At 31.0% G+C, this 22269-nt stretch overlaps 1 protein-coding gene and 1 pseudogene across 1 annotated transcript; both read right to left on the bottom strand.

Moving 5' to 3' along the window:
* Positions 1-1368: 1368 nt before the first annotated feature.
* LOC114385898 lies at positions 1369-8201 on the bottom strand (annotated as a pseudogene).
* Positions 8202-13540: 5339 nt separating this feature from the next.
* LOC114386830 (aldehyde dehydrogenase family 7 member A1) lies at positions 13541-19232 on the bottom strand. Its single transcript, XM_028346886.1, has 14 exons — positions 18968-19232; positions 18770-18856; positions 18473-18604; positions 17655-17727; positions 17456-17478; positions 17309-17372; positions 16664-16709; positions 15465-15645; positions 14966-15142; positions 14696-14860; positions 14381-14521; positions 14199-14296; positions 13885-14034; positions 13541-13804 (listed from the first exon to the last, which is right to left on the bottom strand). The coding sequence occupies exons 1-14, from the start codon at positions 19100-19102 to the stop codon at positions 13750-13752; spliced, it is 1527 nt and encodes a 508-aa protein (XP_028202687.1). The 5' UTR covers positions 19103-19232; the 3' UTR covers positions 13541-13749.
* Positions 19233-22269: the final 3037 nt, after the last annotated feature.

Genomic DNA, 22269 nt, shown 5'->3' with positions numbered 1-22269 from the left:
ATTCCATTTGAGCGATCAGAGCACGATTGATGCAGTGTATTTTTGTTGGAGCAAAGCTTTGTCTAAGCGATAAACATTGATCTTTTTAAGAATCAAGAGAAGCAACCATGTTCAGTTTTTGTGCTTCTAGTCTCTACTTTTTGAAGTTGATGAGATAATATAAATCAGTTTTCTAATTACAAAAAAAAAAAAATGTCTGTTTTCTTGGCCTGTATATTTCCGTTTGGATTTGTTGCCATCTACCAGGGAATATTTTCTATGGCCACCTCTGCGTTTCCTATTTTTGTTGGGTGGGTCCCTTTTATAGCATGGGATTGTAGAGTTACAATTAAAATAGGTTTAAATATATTTTATTTTTGTGTTTGTTGTTTAATAAAAAAAATTATTGAATTTTTAGTAAAATAATATTTTTATTTTTTATTCTTAAAATTTTATTTTAGCCCTTGATAAATTTAAAAAAAATTGTATTTTTTTATTAAATTTTATTTTAGTTTATATTAATATCAAATGACAAATATTTATTAAGAAAAAAACATAAAATTTATTAATTTATTAGGAATTAAAAATAAATATTAATAAAAAAATTATTTTATTAGAGACTCGTTACAAAATAAAAAATTAATAAAAAATAAATACAAAATTAGATATTTATTAGAAATAAAAACACATTTAATTTATTAAAATATATGGCTCAATGACCTTTCTAAACTTTCCATAATTGCCTCAGTGCGAGGAGGAGTCGTCGGCGCCATTGTCACCGCAGCCACAACAAGATCTTGACGCCTAGGGGCAGAACCGCCTATGCCGGCACAATTGCCACACTACAACATCTGGTCCATGTGATTTTCAATTTGGGAAAGAAGAGATTAGGATTTGAAACGGATGAAAACACTTATTGACAATTTTAAATCATGAAACTAACATAAAGAATTAAATTGAATTATTTTCAAAAGATAAAGAATTAAAATAAATTTTAAAAAATAAGATAAAGGGCTAAAAGGATCCTTTAGCCAAAACATATAAATATTTACCAATAAAGCGCAAGTGATTAACTATATATGACATGGCTATTTATCCCAATGGATATGCATTTCTTTATTCATTATGGAAAGGGATTGCAAAGAGTTTCACAGTCTACAGTTGTGGTGAAATTGGGAGTTGTTGAGTGAGAAATTTATCTGTTCAACTCATCTCATTTTTTCTTTCAACAATAACAGAATACTAGTTCTAGTACTAACAAAATGTGAACAAAGATTTTGCATTATGGGACAATATTCTCCTACATGTGCTTGGTCTAAATCATACACATCCATCAGGGATGCTTCTTTTGCTTGATCCAAGCTGAGGCATATCTTTATTCAAGGAGAGCTAAACTTGACTATTCCATGCACTATACAGTGGTAATTTTCCAACAAAGTTGGAATTAAGACAATCTAGGTAAAGGTTGTCTTCAAACTCCACAGCTGAAGTCACAAAAGTAATCACCTTCCCATCACCATCCTCAAGCTTTCTTATTATCTTGCCATTAGTTGTCACATTCACCACCCTTGCTTTCTTCTTTGCACCTTGACAAGATTAACTAGCCTTGGAAACAATGCAACCAGGTGCTAGTTATCTTGCAGTTGTGGACAAACTCAAATCCATCAGTAGTCAACTAGTCAACTGTGACATCAATATTGAAGAAAAACAATTCAATATTATCTCCTATTTTAGGTTGAAAGAAATGGTACCAACACTTTCGCTAAAATTCTTTTCAACATGTTTTATTGATATTGATTGAAATTTATTAAAAATTATATTTTTAGTGATTTTATTTTTAAATTGAGAGAGAATAATTAAATAAAAAATAAAATTAGCTAAATTTTATAATTTTTAATAAATTTTAGTCAATAATAAAAAATATTAAAAAAAATGTTAAAAAGAATGTTCTTTTTTGAGGTATATACACCCAATAAAAAATTCAAGATACATTTAAAAAGGTGATTGGAAAGGATAAAATAGGCCTTGCAGACGTTATAGTTTACTGTTTTCTTAGTTTAAATTACACGTGATCACACAATAACCTCTCACTATATATGGCCAATAATTTATAGTAATAATATACCTGAATCAAAGCGATCCAGAAGGATCCATCGGGAGCAAGATTGATGTTTGTTGTTCCTTTGTTTGCTCCATTTTAACCAATACCTCTAACACCTATATCTGATTCACAGAGATAGATTACCATTAGATAAAAATAAATTGTTAAGATTATAGAAAGTGCACAAATTAATATTTCAAGAAAAATTTAAAGATATTTGAATTTTCCTGTAAAAAGTTATATTGATCAGGACCTTCCAATAATATAAAATATATGTTTTAATTTTTTAAAAAACTTTTTATGATGCAAAACTAATTATTAATTTTATATAATTAAATTTGAATATATTTTTTTCAATTGATAAAATATCTAACTTATTTAATCTTTTCTAGAAATATAAATAAAATTCATTGATTTTAATTTTGGAAAATTTCTATAATTTTTGCGGAGACTAGAATAACAACAATAGTTAATAATATAAGTTATTCGTCTTTTTTATTTCAAAATTTAATATCTCAAGTTGCATTTAACTTTTAAATTTTTAATCTCGAAAATAAATATTGAATTTTGTTTCTTCTTTAATTACATATACATGTTAATATATATATATATATATATATATATATATATATATATATATATATATATATATATATATATTAGTTATATTTTATCATTGCTCTCATAACTTTGAAGGACCGGCCAGTGCCTTGCCTTAACCTCTACTTAATTTATTTATTGAGTTAATGCTTATGTACTATTAATATAAAAAATGCTACAATACCAATCAATTAGAATTTAATATTAATATGATTTTTAAAATAATTATTATAAAGATAAAAAAAAACTTATTATAAATGATGATTTATAATTAAATTACAGCATAACATACTTTCTCTTATTTATTTGACGATATAAAAAATAAGTAAATAACATTATTGCATGGTTTTGTAAACTCAATTGGCTAACAAGACATGAAAATTCCATGAAGAAATTTACTTACTTTCAAGTTTCACAAACGACAAGATAATCTTCGTCCTTAAAGAGTGCAACGCCGTTGGCAAATGCAAGATGTGGTATTGTACTTGAGAACTTGTCCATGAGGTCTTGCCTCTAACACATCCAAATACCAATCTTGAAGATGAAATTTGGTACTAACAACACTAAATATACATTCCCGTCAGATGCTTCTATCACATCGTCTGCAAACCTGATTTTAAGAGAATATTGTAAATAATTATTAAATTATGTTAAAATATTCGTCCATGAAAAATTTGAGTAAGTGAAATTCTACTTTATTTTTAAATATTCCATTAAAGTTCTATTAGTTTTCATAAAAAAAAAAGTTATTACCACAATATCTTTTACACTGTAATCCTCTAAGTATTATACTGTCTTCCCCTTTTTGTGTTGAGATATACACGGACAAATACAAATATATTACACCTTCTATTTAAAAAAAAAAAGTTGTAAAAAATAATTTTGAGTAAACCACCTTTTAAGTCTCCAATCTTTGAGAGATTTAATTATCACATTTTTCTCTTTTCTTATTTTAAGATATACAAATTTATATTTTAATAGATAAAAAATACGCCGCAATTTTCTTCCTTTTTCCTGTAAAAGTATAATCACTTCAATTAAAGAATATGTTTTTAATCAGAAAATCGTTAGTTAATATATGTGCTTTTTTTAAAAAAATAAATGTGCCTAAGTTATTTGATATTTAAATATTCTCAATTATAAATCCTTTTTCCACTGAATGTCATTACTATCCTTTTTATATATTCTAATTTTTTTTAAAGAATATTCTTAATTAACAAGTCATGTTAAATAAACTAATTTGTATATTTTAACTATAAGAGGAGAGTGTAATTTACTTTAATAGTATTAAGTTAAAAGGATTAAACAGAATATCTTAACATAAGAGCGAGAGAAGAAGAATAGGTACATCTTTTAGGAAAGAAAAATGTAATTACTATTTTTTTTACAATTATCTTTCTCTTTATGATAACAAGAAAAAACAATTATGTCTAGGTATTTAATTTACTCTTTTTTTCCTTTTTATAAATATATGATCTTGAGAGGATATTATATATATATATATATATATATATATATATATATATATATATATATATATATATATATATATATATATATCATAGTTTCTCTGTTATTTTTTATTTACGTGTACAAATACTCTTTATATGAATGAAATAAACACATTATTTCCATGTCTTTATTCTCTATGTCTTTCATCCTATTTTTTGGTAGAGAAAGGCGAATATCAAAATTATACTAAAAATGTATTCTAATGTATTAAAATTATACTCTCTTGAACCCAATTTTTTTTCCTTTGAATTGATTGGGACATCTAGTTAATCTGAATTTGTGGTCATCCCCTACTCCCTCTATTAGCAAAATGAAGCTCTTAATTATCTTGAGCTACTCATCTAATCTTTTAAACTACTTATCTATTTTAATCTATTTTTTTATCTCTATACCTAAATTTGATTTGAATATTTTTTAAAAGAAATAATCAATAATTAAAAAAATCTTTTAATCTCGATAAAGTCACTCAAAATCAATTAACAAGATATCAACAACTACAAGAGTTGTTTAAACAATAATTCTAACCCAACTCTTCATGAAAGAATAGATAATAACTATTTATACTTATGAGGTTGTCTTACACTATCACTGTTTATAACTCCAATCAATATTTGCATCATATATTTAAATTTTAAAATTTTAGTAATAATTAATTATGTATAATATAAAAATCAGTAGAGCTTTATTGTTGTAAAAATTAATAAAAAAAAATTAATTGAAATTATGATAATTCTAGACTAAATTTTTTCTAGTCGTGGTTTTTACGGTGGTATATTTAAATGGCATCAGTCTTTTATCGTTTTTAGTCACTGTCGATTTAGTTGTCCCGCATTAACAAGATTCCTTTGCATACAGCCTTGGCTGCAACAAGTCCCTAGCTAGTCATATGATTTAGAGAAGTATTTTTGTTGGCCTCACGTCACGTGAAACGTGGCCTAAAGAAAGTATTTTTGTACACACCAGTATTTGTAGCTCAAGTATATGATTGGACTAGTATTTTATAAAGACATGTAATATAAATACAACAATAATTCATATAAGATTTAATTATTCATTTTAGGAATATTCTTGTCTGCCATCTACATATTTTTTAGGAATATTGTGTTGGCCTAACCAATTCAGCATATATATATATATATAAAAGTATGAGGCAACAAGAAAATATTATCTTTATTTCTTATCTTTTGTTCTTGGGAGGTCCCTAGTCTTCAAATTTTAGGAATTAGTCACCAAGATCCTAATATCTTTGGTGCTTTCATTGAACTCCATGGCTGAGTCTACTCATTCCAAGTCCAATATGGACCGCATCAAAGAGGTCATAACAAAACGCACCCTCATCACCACTCAAAACACAATGACCACCAAAATTGATGAATTTCTTCAGAAAATGGCTCATCTCGAAACCAGTCAACATTCTCTATTCTGCAACATGAAGCTGGATGTTCCCTATTTTGACGGTTCTGACCCCTTGAGTTGAATCTTTAAGATCACCCAATTTTTTTAATATCACTCCACACCTGACCACGAATGTCTTACCATCACTTCTTTTTACATGGAGGGCCCTACTTTGGCTTGGTTTCAATGGATGACCTGTAATGGCAAAATTACTTCATGGCCCGACCTTCTTCTAGCGTTGTAAGCTTGTTTTGCTCTGTCGCAGTACGAAGATCCCACGGGGGCCCTGTTCAAGCTCATGCAGTGCAACTCTGTCAACGATTATCTTTCTGAGTTTGAAACTCTTTCCAATTGCACCATTGGTTTACCTCCCCCCTTCCTATTGAGTTGCTTTATTTCCGTGTTAGCACTTGAGATACGTCTTGAAGTCCAGGCGTTACAACCCTTTACGTTAATTTAAGTGGCAACTCTGCCTCGACTCCAGGAAGAAAAGTTCAGTGACAATCGTCATGCATTTCGCGATAAGAACATTTCCCATGTTTCTTCTGTGCCTCATTACCCACTAGTTCCAAATTCAAACCCACTGTCATCCTTGCTACCTTCTCCTCCGAAAAAATCACCGCTACCCTTCAAGCGTCTCTCTCCGGAAAAGAGGGCGGTACACCGCGAAAAGGGTATTTGTTTTAACTACGGCGAAAAGTTCAGTCATGGTCATAAATGCTCCTCCAAATTATTTCTTCTAATCGCTGACGAGGAGGATGTTCCATAGGGAGAACCCACCTCTGTCGATTTGCAACACGAGCTCACAGAGTCAGCGGACCATTTGTAAGCTCAAATCAGTTTTCACGTGCTTTTAGGTCACTTGGAAACTAAGACTTTACGCTTATTGGGCTGCATATCCAACCAGTAAGTGGTAATACTAATTGATGGGGGAAGCACGCACAATTTTGTCTAAGAACGTTTGGTCACATCTTTGGGCCTTAACACTTAGCCTAGTCACCCACTTCGGTCATGGTGGGTAATGGGAATGAAATTGAGTGTCATCAGCTTTGTACGGGAGTGGTCATTCATGTTCAGGTCCAAGCCTTCACTGTTGATCTACATGTCTTACCATTGTGTGGGGCGGACCTCATGCTGGAGGTCCAATGGCTGAAATCCTTAGGACCCGTTTTCACCAATTACAATGACTTGACGATGAAGTTCATGCACTCTGGTAGGGTGATAGAATTAAAAGGAGACAGTGACACTAGACCCAACTTAATCACAGCACACCAACTTCGACGCTTGGTTTAGACAGATGGAGCAAGTGGTTTTTTTAACATTTGTGTCATATCCATCGAGCCCCCTTAACCCAAACCAACAACTCACTTCACCACTACCCAAAAATATCGACCCTAACTCACAAATTCACCACCCTTTTCCAAGCTCCGATGACCTTACCACCGTTAGGTACCACTAACCACGTCATTCACCTTCTTCCCAATTTTGAACCTGTAAATGTCTATCCTTATCATTACACATACTTCTAGAAGCAGGAAATCAAAAATCAAGTTAGGTCCATGTTGCAAAATGGGATTATTCGCCAAAGTATGAGCCTTTTCTCTTCCCCTGTTCTCTTGGTCAAGAAAAGAGACAGTTCTTGGCGATTTAGTGTGGACTATCGTGCTCTCAACGCGATTATGGTAAAGGGTCATTTTCCAATTCCCATAGTGGATGAATTGCTCAACAAACTAGGCAGTGCTCGCTGGTTCTCGAAACAACATTCCAAAAATTGAAAGACGCAATAAGGCTCTGGTCCTGCTTCTACCAAAATTTTCCTTACCTTTTGTCTTAGAAATAAATGCTCCGGGAGTGGGAATGGAAGCTGTATTATCTTAGTAGGGTCATTCCATTGCATTTTTCAGCAAACCACTTTGCCCGAAGCCCCTTCATGCCTCTACATATGTTCAATTGCTTTTTGCCATTTTTGTTGTTAAAAAATTGCATCAATATCTCTTAAGACACCACTTCACAATTCTCACAGATCGTCGAAGCCTCAAAGAGTTAATGTCATAGGTCGTGCAAACCCCGGAGCAGCAAATGTACTTGGCAAGATTGATTGGGAAAGTAAAATTTGGTTGCAAATGCCTTATCTCGAATCCCTAAGACTCCTACCGGAGAATTACTCGAGTTATCTATGCCTAATTTCACATTTTTACAGGAGCCTAAATGTGAATTGTCTCTTCATCCTAATTTTATCACATTCCGACAAGCTATTTAGAGTGATCAAACTGCTCATACTGATTGCACCATTGCCCAATAATTGATTCTTCAAAAAGGACATATTTGGTTACCAAATGGGCTTCCTTTCATCATGTCATTGTTGGAGGAATTTCATACAACTCCCACGGGTGGACACATGGGTATTATGAAGACTTTAGCATGATTGGGGAAAAATTTCACATGGCCTAGAATCAGGGAAGATGTCCAACAATTTGTAGCAACTTGCCTTAATTGTTAGCACACTAAGTATGAAACACGAAAGCCTGCATGTTTACTTTGCCCATTGCCCATTCCTCCTAGCCCTTGGGAATACCTGTCTTTGGATTTTATTGTGGGCTTACCTGCCTACCATGGTCATACTACCATTTTGGTAGTTGTGTGTCATTTTTCCAAAGGCATTCATTTAGGGATGTTGCAGCCCCATTACACTGCACATACAGTTGCACTTCTTTTCATGGATATTGTTGGCAAACTTCATGGTATGCCTCGAAGCCTAGTTTCAGACCGTGATCTATTATTTATCAGTCGTTTTGTGCAAGAATTGTTCAAATTGAGTGGGACCAAGTTAGGGGTGAGTTCAGCATATCATTCCCAATTTGATGGACAGATAGAGGTGTTGAATCGTGTTATAGAACAATATTTGTGGTCATTTGTGCATAATAAACCATCTTCTTGGGGAAGATTCTTAATGTAGGCTGAGTGGTCTTACAACACATCTAGGTATTCTACTGGTGTTTCTCTTTTTGAAATTACCTTTGACAAGAAACCTCCTAGCTTTCCACAATATCTTGCTGGTACATCCAATATTGAAGTAGTTGATGATTTTTTGACTAACAGGGAGGTCGTGTTCGCCAGTTTGAAAAAGAAACTTATGAAGGCACAAAAACGTATGAAGCAATTTGCTGACAATCATACAAGAGAGGTGAATTTTAAGATTGGGGATTTGGTTATGGTCAAGCTACGACCCCACAAGCAAATGCAAAATACTGGTGCACCTTATTCCAAGCTTGCCAAGCATTTTTATGGTCCATTTCAAATATTGGAGCAGCTTACAAACTCCAACTACTCGTAGGGTCTCACATTCACCCTATTTTTTCATTGTTCAATTCTGAAACCATTTCACAAGTTGTCGAAAGATTCAAGTTAGTTGGTGGCGTTACCGACAACAGAAGTTGACAACTAACTTATCATCACACCTCTTGCTATTCTCAATACAAGTTAGGATCGCTTTACTGTTGAGCCATGGTTGATGGTACTGGTTCAATAGGCAGACTGGGCTAGTTTGGAAGTTAGCTATCACCTTAAGGACAAGGTATTTTTAGATGGCATAAGGGATGATAGGAAATGAACCATGGCCTAACAGGATACTACTGTGGACATTAATAAAAGGCCCAAAAGGAAGATCACTCCACCAAAGCATCTAGAAGATTATGTCTGAAGAAGGTGTAACCAATTCTCTTAGAAGGAATGTTATGTTGGCACTGTAGTATTGGTTGGTTCGGATTTTAGGAATATTCTTGTATGCCATTTACATTCTATTATTAGTCATTTCTGCATTCTATTATTTTCAACATCTATGTATGTTATATATATATATATATATATATATATATATATATATATATATATATATATATATATATATACACGAGTATGAGGTAGCAAGGAAATATTATCTCTATTTCTCATTTTTTGTTCTTAGGAGGTCCCTAGTCCTCAAATTCTAGGAATTAGTCACTAAGATCATAACATCTCCCTCAACTTTTTTCTCCTTCTCCTTCTTCTTAACCACCAAATCAACCTTATATCTCAACAAGTCATAATAATTATGTTCTTTCATCTTTCAGTAATAACCTATATTTATACCTTTTGAAGCCTTTGGCCATTAACAAATTTATTATCCAAATCTCAGAGACTAAAAATGTTACCATGCATGCATGCTCCTTTTGCAATTCAATATCCTAAACCAAAATATGTTGATTATGCTATTGAAACAATTTAACTTTTGTTTGTGTTTAAGAGTTTATTTTACCTTGGAAGTATCACAAACAATGAGACCACTTGCTTTTGCTGTTATGAATCCTAGCAAAGTATCATTATCCATATGCTTCCAATTCTCCCAATTTCCATTCCTATGCGATATTTTAATCCAACCATCTCACTGCATATAGAAAATTTGAATTGTGAGAGCTACTAAAACTGCTAGAACCAAACTTGTGCTCACTCTAATCAGATTGGAAACCATGCTATTTGAGACAATTGCTTTGATATTATAAAGGCTAGCTCTAATATCATGCTATAGTCCTAAAATTAAAGGTATAGATGAATAATACATTTATCCAACAGTTGCACACGAATAACAACATGTGTGTACATAATTGAAGCAACACTTGTTTGTACAAATATCTTTACCATGTGTCAAAGTCATCAATAGTTAAATTTGAATTGTGTTCTCTTATTAAATTTAGTTCAAGTTTATGAGTATTTATTGTTCAATAAATGGGCAATGTCCTTCTCCATGCATTTAAGATAATTGTGAAATTTTGTACAAAAAAGAAGAAGAAAAGGGTGTGGATGTTTAAAATTTCTAAATGTGTTCATTGTGAATTCCATATAAAGGCAAAATTTTAATGTGGTTCTTACCAGAATTTAGAAGTTTACCTTTCTTAATTAATGGTGAATTATACTTTTTTAAGATAAATATCTAAATTTGTACTCGAATTTGTTAAGTAAGTAGTGTAACATCCTTGATTTTCAACTTCTCAACAGCTTCTACACTACGGTACTTCACACAGTGACACTTCCCACAACATCTTTGTTGGTCATAACTCTCCACCGATCAGAACTCTCTATAGGTATCCCTTTCTAAGACATCGAAATCAGCATGCTTGCTTCCAAGATCAATGATTGACCCCACAAACCAGCACAAAACTTTTCAACATGTTTTGTCCTCACTCAAACATTTTTCGAGAAAATTCCCAGAAGGTCATTCATCACATAACTACTCAAAGCCAAACACGCTTAACTATGAAGTTCTTAAGTGATGGACTACCAAAAAGTAGATGCATCTTGCTGGTATAGGTAATACTAATTACTTCCTTTAAGTCATCCTCAATTGTACAGTCTCATACCTACACAGCCTCTAGATCCCTCTCATTATGATGTAATTCAATCAGGGTGTTACATGCCCACTAGTTTCTGCTTGGTTTGTACTCGAACCACACCGTACTGGAAGAAAGGTCTGCTGTAATACCATTTGTAACATCTCTGATTTTCAACTTTTCAGCGACTTTCACACTACGGTATTTCACGCGGTGATACTTCACACAACTCAAAAATTAGTTTTGCTTGCTTTCAAGATCAATGATTGACCCCAAAAACCAATACAAGACTTTCCAGAGTGTTCTGTTCTCACTCACATGCTTTCCCAGAAACTTTTCAAAAGATCACCCATCCCATAACTACTCAAAGTCAAGGACGCTTAACTATAAAGTTCTTAAGTGATGGACTACCGAAAAGTAAATGCATATTGTGGGTATAGGTAGTATCAATTAATTCATTTAAGTCATCATCAACTATACATTCTTATACATGCATAACCTCTAGATCCCTCTCATTCTGGTGTGATTCGATTAGGGTGTTACAGTTATGTTCCTGAAAGATAAAAAATTAAAATTATTCTCAAATGTGTAAAAAGTACAACAAATTTGTCCTACCATTAAATCTCTTTCGTGCCTATGTGATAGCTTTGTTGATGATGTGGCAGCTGGTGGCTGTATGGGATTGCCAAGTGTGAAAAAATTGACTTTTCAATTTGGATCTTAAACTTAACTATTTATTATCATTTTAGTCTCTAAACTTAAGCACTTACTAATATTTTGGTCCTTGATCTTAACATGTAGTGTTATTTTAGTCCATGAGCTTAATATGTACTGTCATTTTAGTCTCAAATCTTGTGTCCAAATCAAGTTATTATCTTATATGCTATTAATATGTGTGGAATGTTAAATTAATTAATTAATCTATTTTATACAATAATGTTGATGATGAAAATATTCTTAAAAAAACTTGACTACCACCAAAGGAAGAAAAATAAAAATATTAAAATCATTTTCTTATATATCCTTTTCATGGGAGCAAGTGTAATACATCTTGTTTCTATTTTTTTTTACCGTCTTTGCACTCTTACATTTTTCCTTTTTTTTTCCATTTTCCTTATTCTTCATCATTCTTTATTTATGTCCTTTGATCATTAGGTAGTAGCAAAAAGATAATTGCATTAGTAAATATTTGAGTTCATGCTTCATTGATTAGTTATTATGCATTTACTTGTGATATTTAATTTTTTTTTTAAAAAAAATACCATATTTAAAAAAAAACTAAAGGTTTAATCTTTAACTATTTATCATTTGTAATTATTTATAGTGTACAAGTTTGATAGTGTTTCAAAAATTATTAATATGTAATTATCACTAATATAGTATATATTGAATAGCTGTTAAAATAAATAAGCATTATAGATAAAGTATTTTTTTCCCAACAATTAATTAGTATATATGAGACGTGATTCACTAAATTTATTATTATTATTATTATTATTATTATTATTATTATTATTATTATTATTATTATTATTATTATTATTATTTCTCCAATTTTAATATACGTGAGCAAATATAAACACTTTATTATGTAAAAATATTTTATGAATTTAACATGGAAAAAAATATAATACTTCTTTTGATACATTATTTTTTAACAATAATAACCATTTTTAAATATATAAATTATATTATAAATGTAATTCTAATAAATAAATATTTTTAAACATATAAAATATATTACGCATTTATGATAAATAATTTATATTATGATACAACATTATTTTTAATTATTGATAATTTGTTAAGAAAATATTAAAATTTAATTTAGAATCAAAGATGAAAAAAGTAGATTTAAAAAAGACACGTGGTTAACAAAATCAAGTATATGGCTTATTGAGTAAGGAACAACTCCTGAAAATGTGAATAATTCCTAGAAACTTTTCATTCAAAAATGAAATGCATATTTATAAGACGTGAGTAGATAAATTGAAGGAATTACTATTTTTTAGAATTTCTATTTAACCCTTAATCTTTTTCCCGTTTTTAATTTTAATTTTTAATCATTTTAAGGGACTAAAAAACTAAAAACAATTGTAAGAGTAAATATTCAACGGAACCCTATTCCATTGTAAATTTAATTTTTATTTAAATAATAATAATATAATTTAATGACTGTTTTATGTAAATCAAGATCAAGTTAATAATATATTTCTTTATACCTTTTATTGAACTAATTTTTTTCTTTCTCCTTTGTTCTCATTTTAAATCAATGTCAAATAATCTTATCGCTTCATTATCAATGCCAATGCCAAATAATTGAGACTGCACGTACTGTTAGTTAGGGATGTTCATGACCCTTGCTATCCCACCAACATATTGAAATAGCTGTTGACGAATTTAGGTTTAAGAAATTAAACTCAGTATATGTTGAGGACGGGTTTGAGTTTTACTTTTGAGTCATTTTAACCCTGTCTAATATTATATTATCCTTTTGAAAAGTTTAATTTTTTATAGCAATTTTAAAATATTTTTTTTATATTGTCTAAAACCAAAAACATACTTAACACATGAATTTAAACATCAAACATTTTGACTGGGAAATAAGAACTTTTGCAGCTAAATTTATTTAAGATTTAAGATATCTTATACATTGAAACTGTCATGTGAAGGTACCATCCTTACAGCAGGCAGATCTAGTTAATACAACACTTTGAACCCATGTCAGCCAGACTAACATCTCTCTTTCGGGCTGCAAAATCGCATTATTTGTGCAGTTTCATTTGCTAGGATAGCTTTCTAGCCAAAGTTTATTCCCTGAGCTAATGGTAGTTCACTTCCATAATTGATGGTACTGCCAAGGACAGCAATTATAATGTCATTAATAGAACTTATAACCAAGAAATGAAACATCATAAATTCAACAAGACTTACCATGTAGAACGCCGCATGTATTGCTTCCACGAGTCACTTCCCGCCTCACGGCCACCACCGGTCGCCTTTTCTCCACCAAAGGCACCACCAATCTCAGCTCCATTTGTAGGTATGTTTGCATTCACTATACCACAATCACTACCTCGTGGCCTGCACCATATTCACACCCATGAACAAGTAAAATATACTATTTATGCAACTATAAATCACCACAAACATCTTATAGGAGTGTTAGTCAAGTACTGAAGTGTGTAGGCCAAACTCATCAGCAGAGATCGAAAGGATAGGACAAAAATAAGTTTGTAAGTACTTACCCAATCCACTTAAATATAGTTCCAGGTCTTTGGGTAAAGATTGAACTACTTAATCCTTGAGGTACAGAATTGTTCAAGGCAATTGCTTCTTCCAGAGTCTAAGTAGAAAATCATGAAGTTCAATCATAAATTAAACTCCAAAATAAATAGTCCAATGAAAGAAGATATAGAATATATGCTACCTGAAATTTCATAACATACAGAACTGGACCAAACAATTCTTCTTTAACTACAGGAGCATCGGGAGAAATCTCAACAATTGTTGGTTGTACAAAATTTCCTGCTGACTCTAATACAGATCCACCTGTTAGGATCTTCCCTCCCTGATAATCAGAGTATCAAGTAAATTATCTCTACACAGAATACAAGCATCCAATCCATTGTATATGTATGAGCAAAAGCCTGCATATCTTACTGAGCAAAATTACAGATATGAAATGGAAGGTTACATCCCCTAAATATTTAACATAACTAGAAAATAGTGAAATGAAACATACCTGAGATTTTATGACTGAAATACCCTTCTGAAAGTTTTCCACTGAAGTAGGAGTATGCAAGGGCCCAACTAGAGTCCCCTTCTCCAAGGGATTCCCAATTTTGACTTGTTTGTAGACTCCAATAAGTTGGTCTAGTACATCTGCGTAAATACTTTCATGCAGAAACTGCAGTACAAGGAAGCTAAATGAAAAATTAAATATACCTTTTAAAAATCACATGTGATTGCATTAAAAACTATGAAATTCAATTTTTTAAATTGGTTCTAATACCAGTCTACGGCAAGTTGTACACCGCTGACCAGCAGTACCCACAGCTGCAAACAAAATAGATCGTACAGCCAATTTGATATCTGCATCATCCATGACTATTATTGCATTGTTACCACTTAACTCAAGCAAGCATTTGCCAAATCTCTCATTAACTGTTTGCTGGACCATCAAGCCAACCTATATAACAGGAACGCATCATTATGAACTAAACAGCATAGATATGTTTGCATAGTTTTGTTTTAATAGGGGGCACAAGAGCAACATACATGATTACACAGTACATGACACATGGAAGTAATTTCACTAAAAGGGTGATATTTTAGTGTGTTAGACAGTGACTGCAATAAGACTGATACCACTAGTACCATAGGCAACTAAACTGAGCACTATTAAGGTGACATCAACATCTTTTAACACTATAAATTTATACATCCTATTCAATTAGTTGAATTGTTTCCTGTATAAAATATCATGTCCAACTACTTAGTACATAACATACCTTTGAACTTCCAGTAAATGAAACCAGGGGAATGCGGGTGTCTTTTGCTATTGCCTGACCAATGTCAGCACCTCCACAGAAAGAGGTGAATATTGCACCAGGTAATTTGTTCCTCTCAAGAACTTCTGCTACTAGCTTTGTCACAGCAATAGTTATCAAAGGAGTTGTTGGAGCACCCTTCCTTTAATGGATGTCATAGAAAAACATATATTAAAAAGATAACACGATTGTCATTGAAAATTTGAAACACTCAAGAATCTGGCAAGTGAACATATATCACATAAAAATCCAAACAGATCTATGTAATTGCACCAACAAAGATAATTTTATCATCATGCCTTCTTTCTTGGCTGTGTATATTATATGAACTTTTTGGGGGGGAGGGGGCTGAAGGGTAGGCAAAGAGCAACATGCCAACATGGAGATAAGCATGAAGTATGCAACCATTATGGAGATAAATTAGAAATCAAGGATGATTGAACTACAAAAATATATAGTGCTTTAATCGTTACCATTTCATGAACAACAATAAAAACCACCACCACCACCAAGCCTTATTCCACTATGAGAGTTAGGCTTCATGGGTTGATGTCATTGGGACTTCGGAAAAAGAAAATAAGTCAAAGGAACTGGAAGTGCAATTGGAGAAGTTGGAGGGCATATTATCTCCGAAACTTTCAGCTTGTCTAGCAACAACATTTTGTCATCCAAGATATATTCAACTAATACGTTTAAATTGGATTAGAGATCCATCAAAGAGGTGAATTTCCCTAACAAGATGTGTAGTTGCAGGAAAGCCAAAAGGTCAAGGAAGACATTCACTATATCTCTGTTTCTGACCAATCATACAAATTGGTGCTAATAGAATACATACAACTAAACACTAGTGCATCAAGAACTGAAGTATTGGTTAAATAGAGTTGAGAGTCTAACTGAAGTATGGGTTCCTACACTAGTTCAAGTGAAAGAAAATGGTGGAACACAATAAGACCAATGAAAATTGATCTGAAGTTCACATATAGCATTATTCCAACCAGTTTTGTAAATGAAATATCTCGATCAAAGCCAATTGTCACATGAAAATAGAGAACAAAATATTGTAGAGGTCATGAAATATTAACAAAACAATCATGATCTGACTTAAAAATGTCCAGTTGAGTAATCTCATAAAATATACAGAGATAGATATATAGACATACCACACAACACAGTTACCACAGACTAAAGCAATGCAAGCATTCCATCCTGAGGCACAACAGAAATGAACATGTTTTAGTTATAATAAAAACATTAAAACGTTATTTAAAGTAGGACTGTATGATGCAAAATGCAGTCAAACTAGATGGAAAAACTTCAAGAAAGCTATGTGCTCATATATGTTGGCACCCATCCATTTATTTAAAGTAGGAGTCAGTAATGAAACCAGTAGTATGTTTAATTTACAAAGATTCAACGTCACAATCCCCATTCTGACTTACTTTTTGTATTATATGAAGATTGAAGAGCAGCTTAAAAGTAACATAAAGCTAAAACATATCAACAAATGAAAATGATTCAAACATGGAGATGAAATTGATAATAAGAAGTTTAATGAATTGATGATATTGCAAGCTTTTATCAGAATAACAGTTCACACACAATCTAGTTGCTTACAGATCAAGATGACTCCTAGACACAACATATTTTCAGGTAAAGTTTAAAATACATGCCAAAATTAGATGACAAAATGGCAGTGAATGAATGCACTAACATTTTCAATCTGATTATAAGTAATGTTGAACTGAATCTAAGATCCAAAGGAACTTGTTGCTATGTTCATTAAGACAGGATGAGAAAATACATACCTAGAACAGCGCATGGAAAGTTGAAAGCAGTGATTACACCAACTATTCCTAGTGGGTTCCATACCTGTGGTGTAAAAGTATGTGTTACAGTTAATATCATATAAATCAGTACAAAAGTCAGTGAATAGTTATACTTTAAATACGCACCTCAAACATCATATGATCTGGACCTGTTAAAAAGCAAGTAGAAGAACACAATAACTCAAAATTGGAATATCATGGAGAAATCAGAAAAAAAAAAAAAACAAGAGACTATCACTAACAACATATGATTTTAAATAACTATGTAACCAGAAGGATTAAAAAGAAAAGATGAACAATTAATATAGATACACAACAATCTTACGTTCTGATGGTATAATTGATCCATTCAATTGTCTGCTTAGCCCAACACAATAATCACACATATCAATAATTTCCTGCGATGGATAGAAAGATCACAAACTATATCATATAAAAATGTTATGTGCAAAATCTTTCACACAATAATTTTCTCTTTCCCATGGTGTATGTGGTTAATTTAGTTATGTGCATAATTAGAAAAAACACTCAAATGCTTTCAGAGTGCAGTTAGCCTATATACACACTAAACATTTATGGAATGCTCCCAATAGAAAGAATGAAGTAACTTTGAAAAGCAACCATCCTCAGATAACCAGATATATGGCCTAAGCCAAGATGATGCAGTGAATATAGAAAATTCTGAAATATAAGCAATTTACTTAAAAAAAACTGAATAGAACAGCCATTTTATTTTGGAATAAAAATTAGAATTATCTTCTGATAACAGAATCTTTTGATTAGGTGAAAAAATAAGTGATCGATGAAAAAAAATGTAAATGTAGTTAGATATGTGCAGTTGCTCAGGAAGACCCCCATGAAAAAACATCAAATCCCTTCACATTTCTAAGAACATTAGAGATGAAAATCACCAGATAATCAGCTAGAGGACATAAAATTTCATCAAAACGACATAAATTTGGATGTCCCTGAATACATCACACTGTTCTAATTAGAAATACCTGAAGTTCACCACCAATTATCTTGATTTAGTTTCCATCAAAGAAGTGTTATAGTATTATTCACAATCTAAACTCTGATTTCTATGCTGTCAAACCTGATACTATGTCAAAAAAAGTTGCAGAACAGTTATAATTGTGATACCTGAACTTCCCCAATTCCTTCTGGGAGAATTTTTCCCATCTCAAGAGACACCAGTCTACCCAAAGGATCCAACTTGGCCCTCAATGCTTCACCAATCTGTCTCACAATCTCACCTCTCTTCGGTGCCGGAATCTGCAATAACATTACAATCACATCCTCAATTAGTTTCAATTAGCTTCCAATAACACATATATGCAGTACTATCTACCAACTCTACCATGTAACTAAAACACAAAAAATAACCCCCCCAAATAAAGTATTAAAAAAATGTTCTTTTTTTAAAAACAAAAAACTCACAGTCATCCATGTCTTGGCTGCTTCACTGCAAGCTTGCAATCCCTCCTCATAATCTTGCAAAGTCGCTTCAGTCACTTGAGCTATGCTCTAATTTCAAATCACCAATAACCAATAATCACATACACATGAAAACAAAAACCAACAAAGCCTCACAAAATAAACAATAGAAATTGAAAAAAAAAATATGAGAAGGTGAACCTGATTGTTAGAAGGATTAACAGAAGTGACAGAAGAACCAGTGGCTTTCCATTGGCCATTAATGTAAGAACCAATGTTGGAGGAGCCCAAACCGATCTCCTTCAAGAACTCCAAGTTGGTATTATCGGAACCCATTTTATTTTTCTTTTTCCCTGCAACCCAGATGAAGTTACGTGTGTGTGATGTGTTTGATTCAGAAAGTTTTATTTATAGAGTTAGTTCCTCATATCATACTCTGACAGGGACACACATGGGATGGGGAAAGTGATGGGGATTCAGATTTTTTTGTACAATAAAGCTTGCACTTAGAGATAACGTGGGACTTAAAAAAAATTAAATATATTAGATTTTTTTTTACCGATAAGAACGAAGAAGACTCATGATGATGGGGCAAACGATCATTTGGGATTTAATGAATCAATGTTTTCTTTTTTATTTTCATTTTATATTTTTTATATTTTTTTGAATAAATGCTTATTTTCGTCCATAATGTTGTTAATTAATTCTTCCTCGGAAAATAAAAATTTAAATTTTTGTCATTAGGAAAAAGTATGACAAATTTATTAATTCTTTAATTTTCATTTGTTATCATTAATGAAAGAACATTCATAAACAAATTTGTTAGCATTCTACACATCTAAGGACAAAAATTGTTATTTATCCAAAATATAATTTGATCTTCATTTTTTTCTTTTTTAATTATTACAAGCATAACATTACAATAAATACTTAAAAAATTAAGAATAAGCATAAGTTAGAACAAATATAATAATAAGCATCATATTAATTAATAAGTATAATTTGTCTATTAGTCTAAAGTTTCTTATGTGACCGTTCAAAATATGATACTCAAATAAAAATGTACAGCCGTTAAGTTAATTCTTATAAAAATGGGACTTAACTTGATTTTGTCATTACCTAATGTTATCAAAGAAATATCAAAGCAACATACAGATTAAGTTTACTAATCAATATTATGCTTATTGTTATGTTTGTTCTAACTTATGTTCAATTTTTTATTTTTTTAGTGTTTATTGTAATGTTATGCTTGTAACGGATAGATGAATTTGTCGCATTTCTTTTTCCTTCGAAGACTAAAATTTAAATTTTTATCTTTGAGGATGAAGTTTTCAACGCTCTACACATTTAAGGACGAAAATGACTATATAATCTTTTTTTAAATCATAAATAGTTTTTTTTAATATTTTTTAAATCATAACTATTTTTTTAATTATTTAATGAATTAATGTATGTTTTCTTTGTTAGTTTTATTTAATATTTTTTACTAATGTTAAGAATTATTATTTATTTTATAAATTAAAAAAATAATACAAAAGACTTAAATTTAAATAAAAATATTAAAATATACTACATATTTATTTAACAAAAACATTAAAATGTTTTATTACTAATATTAAAAAATAATATTAACACTCTTTCTTGTCATTATTTCCTTTCTTGCATTGTACGTTTCACACTCTTTTATTTTCTATCAATCTATAATTTTACACCTTTAAATTTCTCATTTTAAATTTCAGTTTTCATGTACTTTCTAACAATTTTAATTTTCTGTGGATTTATTTTGTCAAATTACTTTTCTGTATTATTTTTTCTTTATCAAATCATTTTCTCCCTAAAATATTCTTTTCTTCACATGTTCTTGTCAAATCTTCTCTTTATTGTTTAGTTTAATTTATTTTAATTGTTCTACACATTCTTTTCTTTTTGTCGATTTTTTTTTACCAATTTAACACACAAAAGAAAGTCAGTTTTATATTTGAGTGTCATTTAAACAAAACACAAGCTTTGCCTTGGTGTAAATTAGTTACACAACCATGGTGTTAACCGAAAAAAATACAAAAAAAAAACTCTTACGACTTTAAAGTCGTAAAAGTAAAAAAAATAAAATAAATCACAGTTTAAATCACAGTTTTTTTTATATAATTTATTTTTGTCTTACACAATAAATAATAATGCTAATTGTAAGGACTAATATAAGTATATACCAGTGAGACACCTTTTCATAAACTAATTAAAAAATAGGACCAAACAGGGGAGGCATGAAATTAATTCTGATAGATTTATATTTTAGATAAAATTTATATTTAATATTTTTGTTAATATATTGACTTTTTTATTAATTAAGTGACATTTTTTTCTTTAAAAAATTAATAAAAAATAATAATTTTGATGAATTAAAATTTAAGTTTTAATTATTTTACTCTTGAATTTACTCTTTATATTCTGATCTCGACTACAATCAAATTGGCATGATTTGGTTTTTGAAGTTTTTTAATACATTGCAACGGTAATTACGCCTATATCAATATATTTGTTAGTTTTTTCTAATATATAGAATTTTTATCGTTATTATATATGAAATTATAACTACAATTTAAAACTTCATTAGCCATTAAAATATACCAAGATTTATAAAAGGAAATTAGCTCAGTTGGTTGATTTGTTGATCTATAATAAATATAAAATTAGTTTATATTCAGAATTTAAAATTAATTTTCATTTAAAAAATAGAACTATGTGATAATTCAATTATGAAATATTAACTCTGTATGTCAATTAAGGTTAACCGAGCTGAGCCACAAAAATTAGTTTGATTTTACTGATTCAGTGTTGAGGAATATTATCATCAAACTTGACGCATTTTAATATTTTCTTTTTGCAATAGGCATGGTTTTTGGGCCCGACAGGGAAGGATATAATTCAGAAGATAATGCTATTGTATTATCAATTGAGGAGCATACATAAGTAAAAAACTTTAGCATGGTAGGAAAGTAAATATTTACGGTTTGATTTTTTTTAATTTTCATCTGATGGCTTAATTTTTGTTAACATTTTTTTTTTCTTTTTATGCTTATTTTTTTCTTAATTACCCATTTCTTCTATTTCTTCTACTTTCCTCTTCTTTGTTTCCGGCCTTGGGTCGGCAGCCTCCGCCATGGATGCCGGCGGCGACTTCCACCTTGAACCAACTGTTGTGGGGATTCGCGGAGAGGGAACGAAGGGGTGCAGAGAGAGGAGGGGTTGGGGAAGAAATATTGTCTCAGGCCAAACCTGATGAACCAGAAATGTTTGATGTTGTGAATGACAGAAACACTTTGAAGGAAGCCTTCCTAGGGCTATGCAGATTGAAGGAAGCTTTATCTTTAGTGGACCTGCCAGAAATGAAATGGCTTACAGATTCTTTGCTTAGGGCCCAGGACAACATGCATACTCTGCAGGAAGAAATTTCCACAATCAAGGAATCATCCCGTAACTATATTGATCAGCTTAGTTTTTCTCTT

This window comes from Glycine soja, chromosome 15, assembly GCF_004193775.1.
Source record: "Glycine soja cultivar W05 chromosome 15, ASM419377v2, whole genome shotgun sequence".
NCBI lineage: Eukaryota > Viridiplantae > Streptophyta > Magnoliopsida > Fabales > Fabaceae > Glycine > Glycine soja.
This window is presented reverse-complemented; position numbering and strand designations above follow the sequence as displayed.